General features: G+C 40.6%; 1 protein-coding gene across 1 annotated transcript in view; it reads left to right on the top strand.

Moving 5' to 3' along the window:
• LOC126424949 (putative uncharacterized protein DDB_G0290521) overlaps positions 1 to 27,444 on the top strand; it is a 125,248-nt gene that overhangs the window by 52,865 nt on the left and 44,939 nt on the right. Inside the window, exons 7-8 of the mRNA XM_050087808.1 lie at positions 214 to 565; positions 13,461 to 13,780. Coding sequence (XP_049943765.1) covers positions 214 to 565; positions 13,461 to 13,780 — 672 coding nt within the window. The remainder of the gene's footprint in view (positions 1 to 213; positions 566 to 13,460; positions 13,781 to 27,444) is intronic.

Here is a 27,444-nt window from a genome sequence, read left to right as displayed (position 1 = left end):
GCTTTCTATTGTAGAGCAAAGGTGTAGAAACTTCAAGTAGAAATCGTCACTGTGATCTGATAATGCACCGAGGCCCATCACTACTTAAAGAAAAAGTAAAAGGAATTATTGTTTCAAAAACAGTGTGGCCGGAAGCAATTTTCTTTCTCAATGAAATTTCGGATATGTGTCGTCAAGTGTGTCCTTACAATATAAGCTGCTGGTGACATTCAGGAATCGACCAGCCACCACACGCCACCTAGCCCGGAGCCTGCCACTCGCCCGCCCTCGCGTGTACTGCCGTCACCCACGCGTACGCCACTCTCGCCCGAGCGGTTCGGCACAGTCAGGATCCGCAGCAGGCGCACGGGCGGAGTGACCACTGTCCACCTCCCTCTCCACCTCCCAATCCCTACTCCTGTGTCATCTCCAGAGCGCAGCCAGCCCAGGCCTGACCACCGTGTCGTCACGCCAGAGAGGTCCCCGTCGCCTCGGAGCGTTGGGTACGGCGCTGGCGAGAGAGTTGCCACACCGCCGCCCAGTCCGGAGCATGTGAGGGAGCGTGTCACAATGTACAAGTGGCGATGTGAGTATGTCTCTTTCTATTTCTGAACCGTAGCCTTAAGAGGCCATTCTGCTCTAGTAATATTAAATATTTTCGCTGGTATAAATGTAATGTAGGTAAACTTAAGAATGCCCAGTTTCTGTAATCACAAAGGAAATGAATAACTTAAATCTATGATAAGTCATTAAATAAAAGTGCTAATACAGAATATGTTATAAGTCAAAGCATTGTTACATAACTAAATTTGTCTCACATCCTTGGCGAATGGTGAAGCCTTCGGTCAGAAGACTGGTTTAATGCAGCTCTCCATGCTGTCCTTGACGTCTCAAGATGTGTCCCATCAACTAGTCCCTCTTTTTTGTCAAATGGTGCCATAAACCTCTTTTCTGTCCAACTCAATTCAATACCTTTTCTTTAGTTACACAATCTAGCCATCTAATCATCATCAACATTCTTCTGTAGCATCACAGTTAAAAAGTTTCTATTCCCTTTTTGTTTGTGTTGTTTTTCATATGTGTTTCGCCTTCATCAGGCATGGCTCATGGTTTCTATACTGGGGAAGGCTGTAACATTTATCAGTTGGAACCAATATGGGCCTCAGGCTACACTACACATTGGTCTGTCACCACAACATAGATTTCGAGGGGGGGAATATCACACTATAGCCAAAATTTTACATATTGTATCTTCTTTTTGTTTTACTGCGTGACACTAAAAGTTAACACCAAGATAAAATCTATAGGTAGCTTATTTATCTGCTGACTTGACATTTCTGAACACTTTACCACAACAAATCGTACTAGAAGACATGTTTTTAAGTGATATTTAAAGCTGCATATGTTAGCTGCACTGTATGCTTAATGTTTTTGGTATTTTGAATTCTAGACCTGAGATTTTTAATGTTTTGTGCCTGTTCAGTGTGCAGCTTTTGTGAGTTCATGTGACAAGACAGTGACATGTCCACACATTATGGACTTTGTGCTATGGTTGTGGTTTTTGGCTGAATAAATAAACACTGAATTGGGATCAAATCAAGCTGTGAGATAGAAAACAATCTTTGTCGGCCCTTATTTTGTAGCATGTTCACACAATGGAATGAACTCTTTCCTGAGAAAGAGAGCTTTTATTCATACATAACATCTAATATTACAGAACATACTTTGATTAAATTAATGAGAAAGTCCCAATATAGCTTACTTTTCATGTAAGGTTACACTCTAGAGATATATTTTCAGTAAAGGCTTTTTAAGATGTTAATTTGTATTAGATGTGAACATATCTTTTTTTCAGAAATTGTTTGTTGGTATTTCCAGTCCTCAGTGTATGTTCTCTTTACTTCTGGTGTTTGCACTGACTCTTTTGCTCAAATAATGAAACTCATATACTGATTTTTGAGTGTCATTTCCTAATCTGTTTCCCTTTGCATCAACTGACTTATATCAACTACATGTCCATTACCCTAATTTTGCATTTATTGATATTCATTTTGTATGCGCTCTACTCTCTCTGTGAGAAATGCAATGTGATCAGCAAACCTTAATTTCTTTTAATTCATAATCTTGTACTGTTTTCAAAGATATGGGGGATAGGCTACAACCCAGTCTCACTCCTGTCTCAATTACTACTTCCTTTTCAAGTCCTTCAAATCATGTAATCCCAGTACCTGTGAAGACAGTCTTTAATGGAGTAGAAAGATTTCAGCTACTTAAAAGCCATTAATTCACTCTTAAAATCAACTATATTAACCACAAGACATTTAACTGCCCAGAAGAGATGTTGAATACATGTGTAGCTGCATATGTGGGCCTTTTCTAAAAATAATTAAATGCTTGAAATTCTTGTAGATACATTTTGTACTTTTAAACATTGGAAAATCCAGGATGTAATGTGACAATATTATGAAAAGGGAAGCTGCTACTCACCATACAGTGGCGATGCAGAGTCCCAGATAGGCACAACAAAAAGACTGTCCCAGTATAAGCTTTTGTCCAAAAAGGCCTTTGTCGAAAATAGATGACAGACACACACACTTATATTGTGATAGTCTTTTTGTTGTGCCTATTTATGACTCAGCATCTCTGCTATATGGTGAGTAGCAGCTTTCCCTTTAATTTTGTCCTTTTTGAGAAAAGAGAAATACTGGTAATTATGGAAAGCATTCATGACTATACATTGTGAAACAGGAATTTTTTGTGGGCTATCGAAGGCCTACAATAGTGTGAACCACTGTTAGCTGCTCTGTAAACTGGGAAAATATGAGATTAAGGACCCTGAATTAGAATGGTTTATGTCAGGGATAGCCAACCTATTCAGTGAGTGGGCCAAATTTTTGAGGGGGAATTTCCCCACTGGCTGCATGACTAATTTTTGTTTTGTGAACCAAAATGAGCAACAAATATTAATTCATTTATTAAAGAAAATAAAACAAATCTGAGGTAAGAATATTTATTATCCGATTTAATTAAATACAATATTAGTGGGGTATCTGGCTTTGTTTGACTGAACTGAGTGAGTCAATATTGATGTCAACTGAAATTGTTGCTTCATGCAGAGTTTCCCAAATGAACAACAGTATTTTGTGTTCTCATTTGTGATTTTATGTAATTCATCCAACTAAAAAGCTGTTCACACTTTTAAGTGTTTCCAAATACTGAATTTTTTTAAACCTTATTTTGTAAAGTGCTGGATATTTCTTCCTATTAGCCATTGGCCAAAAGCTTTAAGTGCGAAAATCTTTTGTTGTGCCTATCTGCATCTCAGCATCTCCACTATATGGTGAGTAGCAACTTTCCTTATCATAATATTGTTACTTCCATCATGGATTTTCCATTGTTTGATTAAATTTCCCTTTTAACTGTGCATCATATTGCATTTCGCAGCATTCCATTTGTAAATGTCTCGGTAGTGAACTCATGTCCATGGAGAATAGCATAGCAAATACAGAAAAAAGCAGATGATGTTTCTCAAAATCTTGAAATTGGTTTTCGAATTCATATTTCAAATCAGATATCGAGCATTTAATTGCTGCTGCCAATGTGACAATCAATTACTTTGACAAAGTAGGAAAAGTGTGAAATTTTTTGTTTGTAGCTGTTGTTCCCATTTGGAATGCATAAATAAGTTCAAGCATGACATTAATTAGCTAATCTTTCCCTTGTAGTTGAGTATTAACATCATTTAGGTGGCTAGTTATATTGACCAAGAATGCAAAGTAGGAAAGCCATTATTTATCCTCAAACTCCATGAGTCTCTTTGACTTGCTTTCAAAGAGTGATTGTATTTCTTGCTTCAAATCAAACATTCTTTTCAACATTTGGTCACAGGTTAGCCATCTTACTTCTGTATATATTGTTATGCTCTGACTTCAAAGACTTCATAAATTCTTGGAACTGATGGTGATTCAGTCCTTTTGACGTAATGAAGTTCACTCTTTTGACAACTACCTATATGACATGGTACATTTTGAGGGAGACTTGGCACATAAATTCTCTCGATGGATAATGCAGTGAAAGTTTAGTATTGATGTATGACAATTTTGCATGCCTCATTTTTATTTATCTAAATCTCCATGCTTTCCAGCCATTTCTAGAGCACCATCCATTGTTAGCCCTGATATGTTGTTAAGTTCTAACAAAAAGCAACTTAATGTCAATATAACTGCTTTCAACAAATCTTGTGACTTTGTGGTAGCCTTAAGTGGATACAATGCCGCTAATTCTTCTGGTTTGTTAAAATGGGCATCAAAAACCTCTGACATAAATTGCCACTTGTGTGGTATCCACCATATCTGTGCATTCAGCCGAAGCTAGAGAATAAAATGTTAACTCAGATGCATGATTTTTTGTTTTCAATTTCTCTGCCAATGCCATCTACATGTCTAGTAATAGTTTGATGACACAGGCTTAGTTTTGAAAAATCCTTTTTTTTTCTGGACACACAATTTCAGTGACGGTCTCTAAGCATACCTTAATCATTTTGCCATGTTAAAATAGCTTTGATTCTACATTTCAAGTAGATAACATTATTAGTTGCTGTAAATAAGAGAGAAAGACTAGGAGAGGACATTGAAAGGGTGCAAAAAAGGGCAGCTCGTTTTGTATTTTCACATAGTAGGGGAGAGAGTGTGGCAGATATGATACGCGAATTGGGATGGAAGTCATTACAGCAAAGACGTTTTTCGTCACGGCGAGATCTATTTACGAAATTTCAGTCACCAACTTTCTCTTCCAAATGCGAAAATATTTTGTTGAGCCCAACCTACATAGGTAGGAATGATCATCAAAATAAAATAAGAGAAATCAGAGCTCGAACAGAAAGGTCTAGGTGTTCGTTTTTCCCGCGCGCTGTTCGGGAGTGGAATGGTAGAGAGATAGTATGATTGTGGTTCGACGAACCCTCTGCCAAGCACTTAAATGTGAATTGCAGAGTAGTCATGTAGATGTAGATGTAGATAGTCCCTTTACTACCTTTGACAATTGCTGATGTCAATTGGTGTCCCTACCAAATTGAATACATGAAATACAGACATCAAAAAAGTTTTGCATCACCCTGGTTCCGAGAACTCCTGAAGACATTGACTGTGGATATTGTATCACAGACACAGTCCCTTTGACTGTTGAGAGATGTCACTAAAACTGCCAAAAGATGTAAACAACCATGCATGAGCTCCGCCTATTAGACGGAGGGGGTCCGACAACCGATCAGTTCCAGTCATTCCACCAGGGAGGAGGTACACGGCTCAGGTTGTCTGTAGTTCAACCATGCCTAGACAGTCAGTACCGCAGGTTGATCATGTCTGCATTTTTACTTTGTGCCAGGAAGGGATCTGAACAAGGGAAGTGTCTAGGCATCTTGGAATCAACCAAAATGATGCTGTTTGGACATGGAGGAGATACAGAGAGACAGGAACTGTTGATGACACGCCTTGCTCAGGCCACCCAAGGGCTACTACTGCAGTGGATGACGGCTACCCATGGACTATGGCTAAGAGGAACCCTGACAGCAACACCACCATGTTGAATCATGCTTTTCATGCAGCTGCAGGATGTCATATTATGACTCAAACTATGTGCAATAGGCTGCGTGTTGTGCAACTTCACTCCCAACATCCACGGCAAGGTCCATCTTCGCAACCATGACACCATGCAGTGCAGTACAGATGCACCCAACAACATGCCTAATGGACTGCTCAGAATTGGCATCAACCAGACAATCGTCAGAGATGTGTTTGGTGGCAGCCCAGTCAGGCTGAACGTCTTAGCCACGAGTGAAGCAAGTGAAGCAAGGTGGAGGTTCTCTACTGTTTTGGAGTGGCATTATGTGGAACTGACGTACAGGAAGGAGCTGTAATGACTGAACGATATGTGAATGCCATCCTCTGACCAACAGTACAACCATACTGGCAGCATATTGGCGAGGCATTCATCTTCTTGGAAGACAATTTGTGCCCCCATCATGCTCATCTTCTGAACCACTTCCTTCAGGATAATGACATCGCTCGACTTGAGTGACCAGCAAGTTCTCTATACATGAACCCTATCGAACATGTCTGGGATAGATTGAAAAGGGCTGTTTATGGATGACGTGACCCATCAACCACTCTGAGGGATCTACACTGAATCGCCGTTGAGGAGTGGAACATTCTGGACTAACAGTTTCTTGATGAACTTGAGGATAGTATGCTACAATGAATCAGTGCAAGAAGACGTGCTACTGGGTATTAGAGGTAGAGGTGTAGACAGAAATTTGGATCACCAGCACTGAAGGTCTCATGATGGTACAACATGCAATGTGTGGTTTTCATGAGCAATAGAAAAGGCGGAAATGATGTTTATGTAGACCTGTATTCCAATTTTCTGTACAGGTTCCCGAACTCACGGAACCGAAGTGATGCAAAACTTTTTTTGATGTGTGTAAATGCCAGCCTACTGAAATTAAAGACAGGCACCACAGCTTAATTGTAAAAAAGATATAAGCTGGCTCATCTGATGTGATGATAGGTCAGTTGCAATCGAATGTGCACTTCGTATGCATGTGAAGGGCTGTAACTTTACATCCAATAGTGTTGTGAGTTTGTCGCAAAATTAAATATGGAATTATCGGCTATGCCTGGCACTTGCACATCACAAGAAATGTATCTGCTTGCTCAGTCCATACTACAGCTAATTGTTGCCTGGTCAAGGCAAACTGTATTTTCTTCAAGATGGAGTGGCAACTTTTCAAAATAAATCCAACACAGTTATTTTTTTCCAGCAGGAATATAGATGAAAATCTAACAATATTTGAATCAATGATCTACCTATTGTAATTGGATATGATGTGAAATATGGTTGATGGAATGCTGTTTTGGGGGTTTTAACTGCAATAAAAGTTAAATTTTTCATTTGTGTGAAACAGCTCCACGGGCCAAAAATTGGTGCCCCAGGGGCCACATGTGGCCTGCGGGCTGAGGGTTTGCCACCCCTGGTTTAGATACTATCAAACCAATAATGGTTATTATATCAGAGAGGAATTTATGTTTCAGAATGGAAAACCATTCCCCAAGTTTCAGTCTTAGGTCCTATACTGTTTTTGTTTTTCCTAAATGACATACAGCTTAATATTGAGTGCCACTGAGTTTTGTTTTCAGATGACACATTTTTAATCACTGAAATTAACAGTACTGGTCCAGTTCCTCAAACTATCATAAATACTTTAGAGAAATTAGGTATGTCGTTTAACTTAAGTGGGTTAAAATTAAAAATGGAAAAAACTCCATTAATGCAGTTTAAACAAAACAAGAAGAGTTAAATGATGTTCAAAACAATCACAACAACCAGGATTTGCAGGAAGCCAGCTGCCTGAAATTCCTAGGAATGCATGAGGACAAAGTATTTCATGATGGCACTGTTGTATAAAACATTCTTAGATTTCTTGCCTTGTCAGTTCAGGGTAAAACCTTGAGCTTTCAACAATTTCCTCCATCATCTTCATCAGGAGCAACTGATCCTGATAAAAATTCATCATGGGTCTCACATATAGGATACTTAGCAAATAAATTAAATAGCTCAGTATTTGTGATGGTTATATTATACTCTGAAGCACCAAAGAAACTGGTATAGGCATACACATTCAAATACAGAGATATGTGAACAGGCAGAATATGGTGCTGTGATAAGACAAGACAGCAAGTGTGTAGTGCAGTTGTTACATCAGTTACTGCAGGTTATGAAGACTTACGTGAGTTTCAACATGGAGTTATAATCGGCACATGAGCAGTGGGACACAGCATCTCCGAGATAGGTGTGAAGTGGGGATTTCCCCATATAACCATTTCAAGAGTGTGCCATGAATATCAGGAATCTGGTAAAACATCAAATCTCTGACATCAATGCGGTTGGAAAAAGATCCTGCAAGAATGGGACCAGTGATGACTGAAGAGGATGATTCAGTATGACAGAAGTGCAACCCTTCTGCAGATTGCTGTAGATTTCAATGCTGGGCCATCAGAAAGTGTCATTGTGCGAATTATTCAATGTAACATCATCGATGCGGACTTTCACAGCCAAAGGCCCACTTGTGTACCCTTGATGATACCTGTACCTGTCAACACCAATATTGGACTGTCAATGACTGGAAACATGTTGCCTGGGTGGATGAATCTCATTTCAAAGTGTATCGAGCAGATGGACGTGTACAGGTATGGAGACAACCGCATAAATTCATGAACTCTGCATGTCAGAGGAGACTGTTCAAGCTGGCAGAGGCACTTTAATGGTGTGAGCTGTGTGCAGTTGATGTGATATGGGACGCCTGATATGTCTAGATATGACTCTGAAAGATGACACATACGTAAGCATCATGTCTGATCACCTACACCCATTCATGTCCATTGTGAATTCCAACAAACTTGGGTAATTCCAGCAGGACAATGTGACACACCACACATCTGGAATTGCTACAGAGTGGTTCCAGGAACACTCTTATGAGTTTAAACACTTCCACTGGCCACCAAACCCCCCAGACATGAACATTATTGAGGATATCTGGGATGCCATGCAATGTGCTGTTCAGAAGAGATCTCCACCCCCTTGTATTCTTATGGATTTATGGACAGTCCTTCAGGATTCATTGTGTCAGTTCCCTCCAACACTACCTCAGACATTAGTCGAGTCCATGCCATGTCATTTGGTGGCACTTCTGTGTGCTTGCTGGCTCTAGTTGATATTAGCAGGTGTACCAGTTTCTTTGGCTCTTCGGTGTCTTATGCTACCAGCATGGAATAAGGCAAGGATTGTTTCACAGCTACTTCAAATCAGTAATAAGGTACAGAATTGGGGTAACTCAAATTAAATGTCTTGAATGTCAAAACCAAAGAAAAGCATGTCACCCACTCCTAAAAAAAATCTGAGTATATTAAATGTTCCTTCACTCTGCATATATGCACTGATTATATTTGTACACAGTAACTTTGATTTATTTGTAGTGAATCAATTTAAGATGATTACAACAGCAGGAATAAAATAATTATATGCTGTCCACCCAACATGAAAACTTTATGCTAAAACTCCGCAGAATGTGGGTGTGAAAATTTACAACAAAGTAAAAGGAAAATAATTGCTCAATATTAACTTAGAAACATTATAAAAAATCTTATATGACTAATTGGTGCAGAAATGTTTGTGTTCCATTGAAGAGTTCATGAAGGACAATCTGAAAATTTGGTCAGGAGAGAACACATACTTAGGATGTTATAGTTTGTTGTTAAAAAAAGGTCAATTTGTATCAATTATGTAGTTGATGTAGTATATCATGTTAACGATATTTTAAGAAAAACTGTAAAAATATTTGTGTTTTGTTGAGTCTCATGTACATTAATTCAGTGACTTAAAATTGTATGTTATGAGACAATAAAGCTATGTTTTATTCTCTTCTGTTCTACATTGGGGGTAAGAAATGAATTGGGTCTGGTAGAATTTTGCACAGAGCATAAATTAATCATAGCTAACACTTGGTTCAAGAATCATGAAAGGAGGTTGTATACATGGAAGAACCCTGGAGATACTAAAAGCTATCAGATAGATTATATAATGGTAAGACAGAGATTTAGGAACTAGGTTTTAAATTGTATGACATTTCCAGGGGCAGATGTGGACTCTGACCACAATCTATTGGTTATGAACTGTAGATTAAAAATGAAGAAACTGCAAAAAGGTGGGAATTTAAGGAGATGGGACCTGGATAAACTGACTAAACCAGAGGTTGTAGAGAGTTTCCTGGGTAGCTCTGAGGGATGAAGTAGTGAAGGCAGCAGAGGATCAAGTAGGTAAAAAGACGAGGACTAGTAGAAATTCTTGGGTAACAGAAGAAATATTGAATTTAATTGATGAAAGGGGAAAATATAAAAATGCAGTAAATGAAGCAGGCAAAAAGGAATACAAACGTCTCAAAAATGAGATCGACAGGAAGTGCAAAACTGCATAGTGGGGATGGCTAGAGGACAAATGTAAGGATTTAGAGGCTTATCTCACTAGGGTTAAGATAGATTCTGCCTACAGGAAAATTAAAGAGACCTTTGGAGAAAAGAGAACCACTTGTATGAATATCAAGATCTCAGATGGAAACCCAGTTCTAAGCAAAGAGGGGAAAGCAGAAAGGTGGAAGGAGTATATTGAGGGTCTATACAAGGGCGATCTACTTGAGGACAATATTATGGAAATGGAAGATGATGTAGATGAAGAAGAAATGGGAGATAGGATACTGCGTGAAGAGTTTGACAGAGCGCTGAAAGACCTGAGTTGAAACAAGGCCCCGGGAGTAGACAACATTACATTAGAGCTACTGATGGCCTTGGGAGAGCCAGTCATGACAAAACTCTACCATCTGGTGAGCAAGATGTATGAGACAGGTGAAATACCCTCAGACTTCAAGAAGAATATAATAATTCCAATGCCAAAGAAAGCAGGTGTTGACAGATGTGAAAATTACTGAACTATCAGTTTAATAAGTCACAGCTGCAAAATACTAACGTGAATTCTTTATAGACAAATGGAAAAACTGGTAGAAGTCAACGTCGGGGAAGATCAGTTTGGATTCTGTATAAATGTTGGAACACGGGAGGCAATACTGACCTTACGCCTTATATTAGAAGAAAGATTAAGGAAAGGCAAATGCACGTTTATAGCATTTGTAGACTTAGAGAAAGCTTTTGACAATGTTGACTGGAATACTCTCTTTCAAATTCTGAAGGTGGCAGGGGTAAAATACAGGGAGCGAAAGGCTACCAATTTGTGCAGAAAGCAGATGGCAGTTGTAAGAGTCGAGGGACATGAAAGGGAAGCAGTGGTTTGGAAGGGAGTGAGACAGGGTTGTAGCCTATCCCTGATGCTATTCAATCTGTATATTGAGCAAGCAGTAAAGGAAACAAAAGAAAAATTTGGAGTAGGTATTAAAATCCATGGAGGTGAAATAAAAACTTTGAGGTTCGCCGATGACATTGTAATTCTGTCAGAGACAGCAAAGGACTTGGAAGAGCAGTTGAACAGAATGGACAGTGTCTTGAAAGGAGGATATAAGATGAACATCAACAAAAGCAAAACGAGGATCATGGAATGTAGTCAAATTAAGACGGGTGATGCTGAGGGAATTAGATTAGGAAATGAGACACTTAAAGTAGTAAATGAGTTATGCTATTTGGGGAGCAAAATAACTGATAATGGTCGAAGTAGAGAGGATATGAAATGTAGACTGGCAATGGCAAGGATAGCGTTTCTGAAGAAAAGAAATTTGTTAACATTGAGTATAGATTTAAGTGTCAGGAAGTTGTTTCTAAAAGTATTTGTATGGAGTGTAGCCATGTATGGAAGTGAAATATGCACGATTGATAGTTTGGAGAAGAAAGAATAGAAGCTTTCAAAATGTGGTGCTACAGAAGAATGCTGAAGATTAGATGGGTAGATCACGTAACTAATGAGGATAGGGGAGAAGAGGAGTTTGTGGCACAACTTGACAAGAAGAAGGGACTGGTTGGTAGGGCATGTTCTGAGGCATCAAGGGATCACAAATTTAGCATTGGAGGGCAGTGTGGAGGGTAAAAATTGTATAGGGAGACCAAGAGATGAATACATTAAGCAGATTCAGAAGGATGTAGGTTGCAGTAAGTACTGGGAGATGAAGAAGCTTTCACAGGATAGAGTAGCATGGAGAGCTGCATCAAACCAGTCTCAGGACTGAAGACCACAACAACAACAACAACAACAACAACAACAACTGTTCTACATTTGTAAAGTAGCAAATGGTTTGAAGAACTGCTGTGATGTTATTCTAGCACTAGCACCCTGTGTAATTCATTGTGCTCTGAAAATTATATCCCTATAAGTTAAATTTCATACCTTGTTAATGAATGAAAAAGTACAAACTAAACTACTGTAGTTTTTAACTAAGTAGTTGTAATTAACAATACTACAACTGTAAGTGAACTAAATTGCTAAATTAAGTCTGGGGAATTCATTTTCATAAATGAGATTGCTATGTAAATGTAATGTCAAAAGCTGAGTGCTATCTATTTCCTAAATTTGTTTGTTTTATGGGTTACATGCCTGTGTAAAATGGAAGGTGGATGCTTTAAAATCATGAAGGGGTAGTTCAGCCATCTATCTGGAAAGGATTTCCACTACACACTGTGGCATGTTTTCTTTGTGAGGTGTGACAGTTGTGTCTTAGGGTGACTGGCTCAAGTAGGTGACTTTGGTGGGTCGGAGTATAGTGTATGACACAATCTGTGTTGTTATAATAGAGGGAAACATTCCACGTAGGAAAAATATATCTAAAAACAAAGATGATGTGACTTACCAAATGAAAGTGCTGGCAGGTCGACAGACACACAAACAAACACAAACATACACACAAAATCCAAGCTCTCGCAACAAACTGTTGCCTCATCAGGAAAGAGGGAAGGAGAGGGAAAGACGAAAGGATGTGGGTTTTAAGGGAGAGGGTAAGGAGTCATTCCAATCCCGGGAGCGGAAAGACTAACCTTAGGCGGAAAAAAGGACGGGTATACACTCGCACACACACACATATCCATCCACACATATACAGACACAAGCAGACATATTTAAAGACCAAACCCACATCCTTTCGTCTTTCCCTCTCCTTCCCTCTTTCCTGATGAGGCAACAGTTTGTTGCGAAAGCTTGAATTTTGTGTGTATGTTTGTGTTTGTTTGTGTGTCTGTCGACCTGCCAGCACTTTCATTTGGTAAGTCACATCATCTTTGTTTTTAGATATACAATATGTGTTGTGATTGACAATGCAAGAGATGGGAGATGATGAAACCTCACATTGTCACACAGACTACTCCTCTTGAATATCACCAAAGCGATCATCATCTGTAATGTCTGCATCTGATAGACAGATGACACTCCATGCACGGTACAGTTTGGAGCAATTCAGAAATTAGTATGGGACATTGGGACGAATTCTGTTGATAGGAAATGCTCACAATCATCTTGCCTACCCTTAGCAGCCAAATACTAATGGTGAAAATTTTTTTGCAACCTGGATTTGAACGGGCTCTCTTCTAGTCAAGTACAGCCTCAGGCATGATTGAAAGTATTTATTGTACAGAAGCATGTAATAAGGATAATATGTGATGCCAGTCCAGAACCTGTTGTAGAAAGCATACTAACAATTCATTTACTCCCTTATGAAAATTGTTGTCAGTTCAAAAGCAACAGTAACATTCATAAATACCAGAAGGAGAAATGACATACACCATCCATCACCCAGCCTTAGTTTGGCACAGAAAGGAGTGAGGTATTCAGCTACAAAAATCGTTGACCATATACCCAGTGATGCAAGGAATTTAATAGATAATAAGATTAACTTCAAATAAAAACTGAAATTTGCACCAGAAACTGCCATCCATCTGTTTCAGCACGGATTGAGGCACCGCCAGCACCAGCGCTCACACCCCCGGAGTCCCCACCCCCTGAGCCACGCAGCGCTTTCAGCTTCACTCCGGAGGGCCCCTCCCCACGCTCCAGCCCTCCCCTGCCGAATTCTGCCAGTGCCAGAGAGGCTGCGACTGAGACTCGTACTGAACCGCTCCGTGTGGATGCCGGGCAGCAGACTTCGGAAGAGGCACGTGCCGCGGTGGAGGCTCGGATCGTGCAGGGCCGCCTCAGCTGTGCAGTGGAGTCGTACCTCACCTCTTCGAGCAGCCTGACCTACAGCTCCTCCCTCAGTTCCAATCTGGTGAGCTGGCACACTTCTATCGGAAACTTGTGGATATTGGTTGGGTCACTCACTGACCATTAAGATTGAGAGAGCTGAGGAGCTCACATGATGGCCTAAACTATTTATTATGAGTAAAAGTTTGCAATATTCCAACATGTTAAGAAATGTAAATTTCCTGGATTGGATGGTCTTCTTATAAAATTATTTCAGTGTATGTATGAAAAGTGCATGGCAGAAATGACAGCTTTGTGGAGCATCATGTGAGAAAGTGGTACGTGGTCAAAAAGTTTTGTCGAAACACTGCTGATTCCAAACCCCAGAAAATCGAGTACCAAAGAATATACAGAATAGAGAACACTAAGTATAATCTGCTGTACAACCAAAAATACGTTGAGAGTATTGAATCTTAGGTTGGTACATATAATGGAAAAGAATACAGGGAAGGGACAATCTGGTTTCAGGAAAGGCAGAGATACGAGACATGCTATTGGACTAATAAGAGTAATTGGTGGAAGTTGTATAGAAAGAGGACAAGAAATGAGTTTGTGTTTCACAGTTCTAGAAATGGCCTCTTACTGAGTGAAGTGGGATAATATGATGGCAATCATATAACAGAAGAAGGTGAACTGGAAGGAAAGGAGACTAATTAACACATTGGAGACCAGGCCAAAGGATAGCTTGGGCTGCAACTTTGCATTAAAATGACCACACCCGAGTACTGTTCAGGTAGTGATTTTCATATGAAAACAATGTTCATACATCTTATGACTTCCCCCTTGACTGGTGCTGCCTTCTATAGTCAGTTTATAGGATTATTTTGAAAGAAACACAAGCAAATGTAACAGCTGCTGTTGTGAATGGCTGAGCCAGTGAGACTGCATTGACATAATTTCACGTGTGTACTCATTAGCTTTCACAGTTAGCTGTAATTCTGCAAAAATATGTCTCATTTGTTGAGTGAGCAAAGATTTTGCAAACTCTAGAGGAAGAAATTTGCTCAATAACTCACCTTGCACATTTTTCTTTGAAGGATAATTGTACTATCTGTCATCATTACTTGAAATTTAGTAATCAATCAAAGAAGTGAAGTAAATATGAGAAATAAATCTTGAACCTTTGCCCTTTTTAGTATGTGTTACTCTTGAAGACATATCAATTACATATTGGCCAGTAATGCTTTAAATAATGAGATAAATGCCTAGTTTCCTAGGCCCAATATCTAATAGAGTTATACACATTGCAGAGAGCAACCATGAAGCAAAGAAATGGTAAGACAGACTGGTTTGAAACCAGAGGAGGCATAAGAGTGGGTTATTGCCTTTAACAAACTCTGTTTACATCATATATTGGAAGCTTGAAAATGAAGACACTAGAAGTAGAATACAAAGGGGTAAGCATAGCAGCCGGGAAGATCAGCTCAGTTGGATTTGCTAATGTCATGGTCCTGCTTGCAGATTAAACACTATCTCTTCAGAGAACACTATCCTGACTTGAAGAAGTACTGCAGGAGTACAGAATAAAATCCATATAAGTGCAAGTAGGACTCATGCACCAAGTGTTCCATACAAACTTAATTAACCATACAGATAGTTCATCCATCCTGAGAACTGAGAACTTTGACAACTTTTGCCTGTTATTGATATTAACACTAGCAAGATATGAAAATATGTGACATAAATGACCATATCTTTTGAATGCATTGATGTAGAAGCTAAAATTTCTTACATCACCAAGGGACCATAGACTTCTGTACATAACATAAATTTCAAGTTGATACAGACACTCATACCTGAGAAAAATGATTCTTAGCATGTGGAGAGGCAGACAGTTGGATAATGCAACAAAAAAATATTTTTTTCGTGTGATACTAACATTTTTTGGATTTTTTTTTCTTTGGCTGTACCATGAAACCTTGCTTCATGCCAAACATCATCATTCTAGGTCAACAGGTTAGCATTTTGATGAATGAGTTTGCGAGTATCAAAGTGTGTGACATAAATGCCTGTATCTTTTGATTGTATTGATGGAGAAACTTAAATTTTTTACAATGCCATGGGACTGCAGTAAGTAGACCTTAGTATGTGACATAAATTCTAACATGATACATCTACCTGTTTCTGAGAAAAGGGGTTCTTATAGAGTCATGCAGACATATAGACAATCGGACAACAATAACTGAATCTAATGTAATGAGAGTACATTACAAATTGCAGCAAATTAGGGTTGGAGCTAATTAAAAAAGTTGATTAATTTTTTTCTGTACAACTGTGAAGGTGGACATTGGACAAGAGAGGAAGAGACAGAAGTGAAGCATTAGAGGTCTAAGTTTGGAGGAAAATGGAGAAAATAAACTGGGTGGATAAAGCAAAGAACAGTGAAGCACTTCTGAATACGTCATTAATTTACAACAAAATTACAATAAGATGTTTACTGATTTCTATTCACATAGTTTCACAAAGCATTTGTTGTTCTTCACATAAGTATGGTACTCTTCTAATGTGTAGAAAGGATGTTTTACTAAAAATTTCTTAAGCTGATGTTTCAGTTTAATTGTAGGAAGAGCCATGACTGCACTAGGCAGTGCATTAGCTAATTTTATACCTGTGTGCTGAGGCCCCTTTTCGTAAAGTGCTGTTCTGTGAATGCCAATGTAAAATATTTCTTTATTTCTAGTATTGTACAGGTGGAAATCTGAATAAGTGTTTGGGTGCAGTCTTTTCGCAAGCAATATGGCTTCGAGAATGTATGTGTTTATAACAATTAACACCTCTGTATTTGGAAACAAGTTGCGACAAGATTCCCTATATTTTGCTCCACAGATTATTCTCACACCCCTTTTTTGAAAAATGAGTAGCTTATCTAGATTAGCTTTGGTTGTTTCCCCCCCAAATTTCAATACTGTAGTTCAAGTGAGAGGAGAAAAGAGCATGGTATGCATTCTTTAGGACTACAGTATATTTACAGAACTTGCTAGTAGTACTGATTGCAAATATATTTTTCGACAACTTAGTTGCTAGGGAGTCAATATGTGCGTCCCATTTCAGGTTGCTTTGGATTGTTATGGCAAGGAATTTTACACTAGACTCTTTCTTTACCAATTCGTTACCAATGTATAATTTAATTTCATTATTCAAACTACTTTTGTTGAACTCCATCAAACATGTTTTACTGGTGCTTACATTTAAGTGGCTTTCATTAAAAAACTGAACAATTTCTTTTGGCACATTATTACACTCGGCCTCTAGTTCATTACACGATTACTTTTTACGCACAATGGACGTGTCATCGGCATACAGAACAATTTTGTAATTTATAGTACAGTATTTAATATTATTTACATAGATCCAGAACAGAAGGGGGCCCAACACCGAGCCCTGGGGCACGCCATATTTTATGCAAGTGATCTCTGATTTGTAGACACCATTTTCCATTTTAAGCAGAACAAACTGTTTTCTATTGCTCATATAACACTTTATTAGGTCATAAGCAGCGCCTCTAATGCCCATGTTTCATAGCTTGTCTAATAGGATGTCAACATTCACACAATCAAAGGCTTTTTCCAGGTCTAGGTATACATCTGGCACACGTTCCTTGTTTTCGATACCCCGTAACACCTCTTCAATTAGCTCAGCAGCTGCAATGCTAGTTGATTTACCTTTTAGGAATCCATATTGATTTTCAAACATCAGGTTGTGTTTGTTAAGAAAGTTTATAATCCTGTTGTATATAATTTTCTCAACTGTTTTGGAAAAGACAGGAAGGATTGAGACTGGTCTGAAGTTTTCTATTTTCTGTGTATAGACTGAAGCATGAAAATTTGTGCTGAGGTCAGGGACTGGACCCAGGTCTTCTGCTTACTAGGCAGGGGTGCTAGCCACTGAGCCACCTCGGCACAGCGGTGCACACAACTGCACAGATTACCCTGGAACGCCTCCCTCCACGATCCAAATTCTCACTGCCACCCCAGTCTACCTTAAATTCCCCCTTACAAACAAACAGGATTGCCGAGTCTCTCCACGTTCTGGAATGGCACCTCAGCGACAATTGTAAATGGGGATCCAACCCAAAATCCAGGTGCAGGTGCCCCCACAAATGAAATGACACAATTTTAGAGACTTTTCTGATACCTTAAAAATCATATTTGTATGAGACTAGTAAAGTCTCTGAAATTGTATCATTTCATTTGTATAAGTACCTGCTCCTCGGTTTCAGGCTGGATCCACAATTACTTTTGGCACCAGAGTGCTACTTCAGGACGTGGAGTGTCTCAGAAATTGTGTTCGTGTGCGAGGGGGAACTTAAGGCAGACTGGGATGGCATTGAGAATTTGGATTGAGGGGGAGGTGTTTTGATGACCAATATGGGTAGATTATTCTATAATGCCTCAACACTCTGTCAGAGTTCATCAGTTGTAGTGGCTGGTCAGAGGTGGCATGCCAACCTCTTGCCAATCTATAACAGATGGTCTCAGTGGGTGAGAGAGCTGAAGAACGTACCATTGAGAGCTTGTCAAACATCCTCTGTACTGAGGCAGGTGAGAACAGCACATGCAACATAAAGCCTCACTTTACTTTGTTGAAAAATTATGTCACAGAGAGCTCAAAATTAAAGCACAACCATTGGCCTAAACACAGCACGAATGTGTAGTGTTCAAATTATTGGCTATGAGAACTCCAGGTGATTCTGTTGTTCCATGGATCAAACAAACCTGTGATCAATCGTGCTTCCCTACCCTGTATAAGTTCAATATCCCCTGTTAGTCCTATTTGGTATGGGTCCCACACACTTCAGCAAATTTCCAAAATGGGTCACACTAGTGATTTGTAAGCAATATCTGTTGTATACTGATTGCACTTCCCCAGTATTCTGCCAAACAACTGAAGTCTGCCACCTTTTTACTTGTAACTGAACCTATGCGATCATTCCTTTTCATATCCTTACGAAGTGTTACACAGTTCTTCAGCGTCGAACACTCGTTCGTAAGTTGATCGTATTTTCTCTTGCCGTTTCATTAGCAGTTCTATTAATTATTGTGACTTCAACTGCGATGAAACAAATTTACAGTACTACCGACCTTGGCCTGTTTGCAATCATATAGATCATGTTGTTTCATATGTGAACACGTTCAACTCATTGTGCTTCCAAACACCAATCAAGTCCAAAAATTAGGTATTATATAAGCTTTCATTGCAGCACTAACAGTTTCATGTTTTACATGCTGTTAGTTTTTTTGTGCAGATTCCTGACAACAAATGATTTTTAATGTATTATGTAAAGGTAAGTATACTTGTTTTGACTCAGGTGGCTCTAGAGGAAACATTTTTTGTGAAAATTTGTTGTTAATTATACAAATTTTAATTACTTTGTTTAATAGTCCAGAAACCAGTTATAATATACTCTAATGTGTATAAAAAGTTGTAATGTTATTGTACATTATTTTGTTAAATAAGTTGTATTAAAGTATCAAACAATGGAAAATCCAGGATGGAATGTAACAATACGAGAGAAGGAAAGTTGCTACTCACCATATAGCGGAGATGCTGAGCCGCGATAGGCACAACAAAAAGATTCACACAATTATAGCTTTCAGCCATTAAGGCCTTTGTCAACAGTAGACACGCACACACACACACACACACACACACACACACACACACACACTCAATCAAGCGCAACTTGCACACACATCTGCAGTCTCAGAGAGCTGAAACTACACCGCAAGCAGCAGCACCAGTGCATGACGGGGTAAGGAGGAGGCTGTGGCAGGGAGGGGGAGGGATAGTATGGTGGGAGTGGCGGACAATGAAGTGTTGCAGTTTAGAAGGTAGGAGAAAAGGTGTGGAGGGGGAGGGGGTAAGTAGCAGAAAGGAGAGAAATAACAATAAAAATAAAAGAAATTAAAAGACAGGGTGTGGCGGTGAAATGACAGCTGTGTAGTGCTGGAATGGGAACAGGGAGGAGGCTGGATGGGTGAGGACAGGGACTAACGAATGTTGAGGCCAGGAGGGTTACGGGAACGTAGGATATATTGCAGGGAAAGTTCCCAGCTGCGCAGTTCAGAAAAGCTGGTGTTGGTGGGAAGGATCCATGTGGCATAGGCTGTGAAGCAGTAATTGAGATGAGGGATACCACGTTTGGCAGCGTGTTCAGCTACAGGGTGGTGCACGTGTTTTTTGGCCACAGTTTGTCGGTGGCCGTTCATGCGGACAGACAGCTTGTTGGTTATCTTGACTACATAGAATGCAGCACAGCGGTTGCAGCTTAGCTTGTAGATCACATGACTGGTTTCACAGGTAGCCCTGCCTTTGATGGGATAGGTGATGTTAGTGACCAGACTGGAGTAGGTGGTGGTAGGAAGATGTATGGGACAGGTCTTGCATCTAGATCTATTACAGGGGTATCAGCTATGAGGTAAGGGGTTGGGAACAGGGGTTGTGTATGGATGGATGAGTGTATTGTGTAGGCTCGATGGACACACAATACCACCGTGGGAGGGGTGGGAAGGATGGTGGGTAGGACATTTATCATTTCAGGGCACAATGAGAGGTGATTGAGAGGTACTCGAAAGCCAATTTCTGCAGTGCTATGACAATTGTGAGTGGCAAAATCATCAAAATATATTAGTTCAGTTTCAAATTTTGAATTATTACTTATCTTCCATGTTCTTGGAATAATTTTCCACTGGGCTATGTAACTATCAAAAATTTTTAAATGAGCATGTACAGGTACACTTTTAGTGTGGAAGCATCAATTAATGCTAAAAAATTATGCAGATGTTTTATAAACCTCATAAATTCATTGCTGAAAAATATCCTCATTGGTGAATTTCAACACCACCTACTGTGCAGTCCTTGTGGTGTTTTTGAAGTTCCATGCCAATCTTGTTGTGATGTAAAGGCAGTTGCTGGCGAACTGCAACTCTAGCTGCCTCAAACAAATAATAATACAACACAAAACAAATATTTGTACTATCACATAATATATATGTATGAAAATAAGCACTGGTCTATTATTTAAAAGACATAATTTTTAACATAAAATTAACTACCAACATCTTTACTCACTTGTTGATGAGGGTACAGAAAACTTTGCAACTCTGACTCTTAAGGACAAAAAAAATCTCTAATTTAATTCCGCAAAAATTCTGTACCCTCATCATACTCAGAAACAAAAGACACATAAGTCACCCCTGAGTAGGATATTTTATGTTCATCATTAAAGTGGTAGCTTGTGTTCTACATTGGTGCAACTGTTATACGATGCCCAGTTTCATCACATTAAAAATGTAAATGTCATGTGACTAGGGTCTCCCACTGGGTAGACCATTTGCCTGGTTCAAGTCTTTCGATTTGACGCCACTTTGGCGACTTGCTTGTTGAGGGGGATTAAATAATTATGATTAGGACAACACAACACCCAGTCTCTGAATGGAGAAAATCTCCGACCCAGCTGGGAATTGAACATTTTTTTTTTTTTTAAACGTATATACACTTTTATTTACAAAATAACAAATTTCATTTTACAAATACAGTTTGCATTTTACTTGTAAAGACGAGACAATCCATTCTTTACTTTTATTTTTCTGTTACTGTCCAGGTAATTATATCATTTGGTGCTTTTTTTTAAAAATATTTTTCAAAAGTCTGTCAGTCTGAGTTCGTTAGTGGTTTCTTGTACTGTTTATTGTTGCAGTTCAGCTTTTTCTGAGACTTTGTACACTACATTTGTACATGTGGCAGAAGGAATGTGGAATAGACATTGATTGTATGATCTAGTTATTTACACAGAATAATTAATAAATAAAAGTTATTTTATGGAAATTTTGCTTATTACTAGTTGTTTTATTATTATTATTGTTATTATTTTTATACATATTTTGAGTTGTGGATGTGCTCTATTCATTTTAAGATAATGTTGAATTATTACTATCTTCTTATTAATTCTTGTGTTAGAAAACAAAGGGGAGGCATTTTACGTTAGGTCTTGAAAACGAAACCTTAATGGGATATGCACTATACTTGAAATCAGTTTGACGGAAATATTAACAAGTGTATCAATTGTCAGCTGTTGTTTGATGAGTAAATTGGTATCCACAGGGGAAACACTCATGAAAAACTATCTTAACATATTAAACAATCCATGACAAAAGAAAGGGACATTACCATTTTAGCGAATTATTAAACCTATTTTTTTTTTCAGATTGAGCAAAGAGCAATACACTAGGAAGCATTATACAATGCGATTGTAGAGCTAGTTTAATACAGGTAGTGCGGGAGAGTAAGACTAAAAGGAGGAAACTATTCGTGGTGGAAGAGAGACATATATAAGCATGTGAATCACTAGTTTGTTGTACTGATAGAACTGTAATAGTTTTGTGGTACTCACAGTTGCGTGCACCTAACGATTGCACATGATGGAGGGGGGGGGGGGGGGGGGCGGAGGGGGAACAACACTCGGAGCTATGGTTATGTTGACACGATATTGGAAACTTTTACGTGTTAAATCACTTTTCACTGTCACATTTTTTTTTTTAAAAAACACTTTAGCACTTTAACACACATATCACTGTTGGTGCTTTTGGGGTGTGGGAGAGCATCTGCGACTGCGACAAGCGCATGGGGGGGGGGGGGGGAGGGGGTTGTGTGGCAGTGGGCAGCGGTGGCGGTGGCAGCGACGGTGGCGGCGGCGACGGCAATGGTGGTGGCGGACACGTCACGTGATGGCAGACAGGGCGTCCCTGAAGGCGGTGGTCAGTGGGATCTCCAGGAAGTTGTGGGAGGTCTCGCAGTATTTGGCATGTTGTTTTGCCTTCTTGTGCTCTTCCCACAAGTCCGTGAGGAACTGCATGCTGTCTGACTGCTTTTTGGTAATGACTGCGTGTGCAGTCATGGCGAGTATCCACATCGTGGCCGTTCGTTTTGGCCTAGGGAACGGTTTCATATCAGGGACGGTGAGAGCTGTGACTTGGATGTTTCTTGCGTCACTTCTGTTTATGTGGGCTAGTATTTTCTTGCTTGTCTCCCATATGTTGCTGGTTGCCCTGTATAGGAATCGGTGTTCTACAGTGTCCTTTTCGTTGCAGGTTTCACAGGTGGGTGATTCTTTCATATGGATTAGTGCCAGCCGGGTTTCACGGGTGGGTGATTTTTTCATATGGATTAGTGCCAGCCACTCGTTGGTCGGTACGGTGTCGTGCACTACTTTGAACCACGTGGACCTGGTGTGCTCCAGTATTGCTTGTTCTGAGATGTTTTTCCAGACGACTGGCGAGTCATGCTCTGGAGATTTTATCTCGATTTTTGTTCTGTGTGTTTGCCCTCTTAGTGCGCCGTAGATGTTTTTCGCCGTCCTTAGTTGCGGGTTTGTTATGATGGGCAGTGCGCAGCTCTTATTGAGGATCAGTTGCCTGATGTGTTGCATCTTAAATGGTATGTGACTGGTGTCTACTGGTGCTTCTTCCGACCGTGGCCTGTAGATGTTTATTAGGCAGGCCGTGATGCTGTCTTTGTTTTTGCCCTCCATTTGGATTGCTCTGTGGAGCAGCAGCACAGCACACTTTGTCCTGACGTCCACCAGCCCCAGCCCTCCTTCCTCCTTCTTCAGTGAGCACATCACCAGCGATACTTTGAATATTTCCCGCCTCCACAGCAGGTAGTAGACGGCTCCTTGTATCGCTCGAGCGATTTCTGTTGGTGCACTCAATATCTGTGCCACGTACCAGGCTTTCGACAGGATCGTTGTGTTGATCAATTCTGCTTTTTGTCCTAATGTTAGATGTCTACTCGAGTGAGTCCTGGTGAGCCCTCGTATTGTATGTAGGGTCGTTCGCCAGTTTTGTGTCTCCATCTTTAGTGGGCATTATTGAATCTGTATCCCTAGTGTTTTGTGGGTCTCAGTTTCTCGATACCACTCCCTGTTGTTGGTCAGACTTCTGTTGCCAATGGGGAGCAGCACAGTTTTTCTGGGACTGACCCTTGCTCCCGATGCGTTTTGAAATGTTTTGATTATCGGTTCTATTTAGTCTATCTCCTGCTCGTTGTTGACAAAGATTCCCACATCGTCGGCATAGGCCATGCATGTGACCTTCTGTTGCCCAATTTGGTAACCGTGCAGGCTTGCAGCCAGTTTACGTAGCAGTGGATCAAGCGCTGCCGCGAAGAGGGCCATGGGCAACGGGCAGCCTTGTCCTACTGACTTCCCTAGTTGTATTCTTTTTGCTGTCCATCCAGTTGCAGTTGTTATCGATGTGGCGTTCGTTAGAATGTTTCTTATAATTTTGGTGAATTTTTGTCCAAGACTGAGTTTTGTTAACGCTTGCAGGAGATATCGGTGGCTGATCCTGTCGAAAGCCTTGTGGAAGTCAACAGAAATTATTGCTGCGGTCATTCTGCTGGAGGCGGCATGCACAATCACGTCTGTGTATGCGGAGGCGGCGTTGAATATGCTCCTGCCGAGCACTGCACACGTTTGCCATGGGCTGATCGCCTTCATTAACGCAGTCTTGATGTTATTTGCGAGGCATTTTGCAGCAATCTTGTGATCTGCATTCAGCAAGGTTATGGGCCTGAACTCCTTGATGTGTTTCGCTGCCTGTGTTTTTGGGAGACCGGTACTGTTGTCCCATTTAGGATTTCGTTCACCATTTCTGTCAGATGTCTTCCTACTAGGTCCCAGAGCTGGCTGTAGAATTCCTTGGGGATGCCATCGGCTCCTGGTGTTCTGCTGTTTGCGCTGTATTTGAGGATGGCTCTCACCTCATCCTCCGTCACGTTTTTGGTCAGTAGCGCCCGATCTTGATCGGTCAAGAGCCGACGTGTCTCCAGCAGGAAGTCTGCCGTTTCGGCATCGTCCATCTCTTCGCTTCTGAAGAGCTTTTCGAAGTGGTTTTCCACATGGTCCACAATTTCCCGCTTTGAGGACAGCTTGTTTTCGTCCTTATCGAGGAGTTCGGAGATAACCTTGCTGTTTGCCCTTTGCCTTTCCCTGACTAAGTGGTGCAGTGTGGCGGGCTCATCCTCGATGACGCCATGCGTTTGACTGTGAGCGATGACACCTTCCATTCGCTGCCGTTTCATGTTGAGCAGACGTGCTTTTAATCTTCTCACGCGCGTCAGGAACTGTAGGTCGTCAGCAGGGGCGTTAAGTGCGTCCATAAGACAGAGTGCATAGAAGTCTGCTGTGCTTTTCTTCCAGTATGCTTTTTCCACACTGTATCTGATCAGTGCTCTTCTGATCGCTGGCTTGGCAAGTTCTGTCCACCACTCTATAGTGGAGTTGTATGTGTGACGTCTTTCTGAGCATTTCCCTACTGTCTCGGAGATTTCTGACCGTAGTTTCTCATCTTTGAGGTGTTTTATGTTTAGTTTCCATCTCGCCTTTTGTCCAGCGGTCTTTCTTCTCAGCAGGTGGATTTTGGTTTCATATGCGCAGCGATCAGAGAAAATCGCTGGGTAGACCTCTACGTGTGATACAGAGGCAGCCAACTCTCTGCTCACGTACACCCTGTCTATTCTGCTTTTCCCCCTGTTGTAGTGAAAAGTGAACTCTGTATTCTCTTTGTTGAGCAGACGCCACGAGTCGTCAAGTTTTAGACGCCTTATGAGCTCTTGCAGCTCCATGCATAGATTTGGTACCGGGATCTGATCTTCTGGTGCAGCTATGCAGTTAAAATCTCCTCCTAGCACAATGTTGGTGTCATTCTGCGGGAGGAGTTCGCAAATGCGTTCGTTGAAATATTGTCCTCTTGCCCTATTCTTTTCTGAGCCCGACGGTGCGTATATGTTTATGAACACCTTTCCTGATATTTCTAATGCGATCCCGCTTCCATCTACCATCAGTTTTGGCTCCCCTGTCTCTATTTCTTCTCTTATCATAATCGCTGTCCCTCGTCGGGTTTCGGGGTCTATGTTACTGATAACTTTGTATCCGGGTACCTCTTCTATTTGTGTCGTTACCACCTCCTGCAGGAGAACTACGTCTGCGGTTCTATGCTGCAAGAATTCTGATAGGGCGTCTAATTTAACTGAAGAGCTCATTCTATTGACATTGCATGAGATGATCGTGTGCGTTGTTTTACTGTGCATTTATAACGAGGGTCGTCGGGCGCTTTGCTGGGGCGGGTCGGGTGTGTGCTGTGGCCGGTCAGGCCGTAGGACGACGTCCTCGGGTTTGCTGGTGTGCGTTACGGTTTTTGCGGGTGGTGCGTCTGATGATTCTCCATCAGATGTCTCCATCCGTTCTGCGTTATTGTGGCTCCTCCTGGTGCCTTTCCTTTTCGGTTTTGTCGGCTTTTGCCACTCTGTGTTGGTGTCCTTCCTCTCTTCGTCTGACTCTTTGAGTATGCGTGAGCTGACATTTCTCTCCAGTGCTATCTGCGCTGGCCACGGCCGGGGCCGGGATGGCGGCAGGGGGTGGGGCAGCTGGTGGGCCCTCCGTGGCGGCGGCTCCCTGTGCCCTCCAATCATCACGAAAGATGGCTCGTGTTTCTTTAACACCAGCGTCACAGCCCTGACGCTTGAATCGACCTTGTATCTGTGTCCCGCTCCCCAAAATTCGCGGTTCACCGACAGAACTTCTCCATACAGTCTGATACATTGTGCAACTTCCTCATCTGGCACTTCGAAAGGCAGATTGTAGACCTTCAAGTGCCTCACACCGTAACCAGCGTACGAGATTTTTATGTCACTCACACCATTGTCCCTGTGCGTGAATTTCCATATGCCACTGTGGGTGGTGACCAAGGTTTCACATCATACGAGCGTTTTTAACTTAATGAAAAGACTGTTTACTGTGAAGTCCAGCATCAGTCCTTCAAGTTCATCGTCCTTTATCCTCAGTTCACTAAACATCCATTTCTCAATTTCAAAGGACGTTGGCCTAACGAATTCTCGGTCAAATTGCAATTGCAGCGTCGTATTAGATCGGTTGTAAGTAGTCAGTTTGACTCACCAAATCGTTGAAACTCATGTGCCCTTAGAATTGACATTCTGTCATGCTGACCACTCAGCTGCTAGGGGTGGACTTTATCACATTGCCTGCGATAGCATATTCATACCTGTGATGAAACAACGTGCATTACTTTGGACTGGAGTTTGACTAGTTTGCCTGTACCTAGTCTAATATAATCATACTGCATCACAGCATTACCAAAAATTAAATATTTTTATAAAATTAATTCAGCAGATGGTTTAATTGCCAAATACCCAAAAAATATTCCCACATGCTGAGAATAAAGTGGACCTCGCTAGATCAGTAATAAAAACTTCTTATATTAAACTTAGATGCAAAATTAATTAGTGCTGGGTTTTTATTTCATAATAAACAAACACACACCTCTTACAATATTTCATTTATATTTGGCAGATGCAAGGCATAGTTGCAAATATCTTCACAGCCACCAACTTTGACTCAAATATCAATTTGGACAAACACATACTGAGCTGAAGACAAACCAATCTGAACTGAACTGGCCTACACAGTCACAGCTGTGTTAACTTTGATAACTTTTGAGGGTGAATTTAAGCTTCCTTCTGTGTTATTATTTATGATATAATTAAATTTGTGTAATGCAAGTAATTTCACAACTGATTTATTATTCTGTATCACTTGTTATTTTTAACTAAGATAATCACAATCATAATATTCATTAACATTTCATTTTACTGTGGAAACTACAGACAGAT

This window comes from Schistocerca serialis, chromosome 10 (assembly GCF_023864345.2).
Source record: "Schistocerca serialis cubense isolate TAMUIC-IGC-003099 chromosome 10, iqSchSeri2.2, whole genome shotgun sequence".
Lineage (NCBI taxonomy): Eukaryota > Metazoa > Arthropoda > Insecta > Orthoptera > Acrididae > Schistocerca > Schistocerca serialis.
Note: the sequence above shows the minus strand (reverse complement) of the source record. Positions and strands in the feature narration are given on the sequence as shown.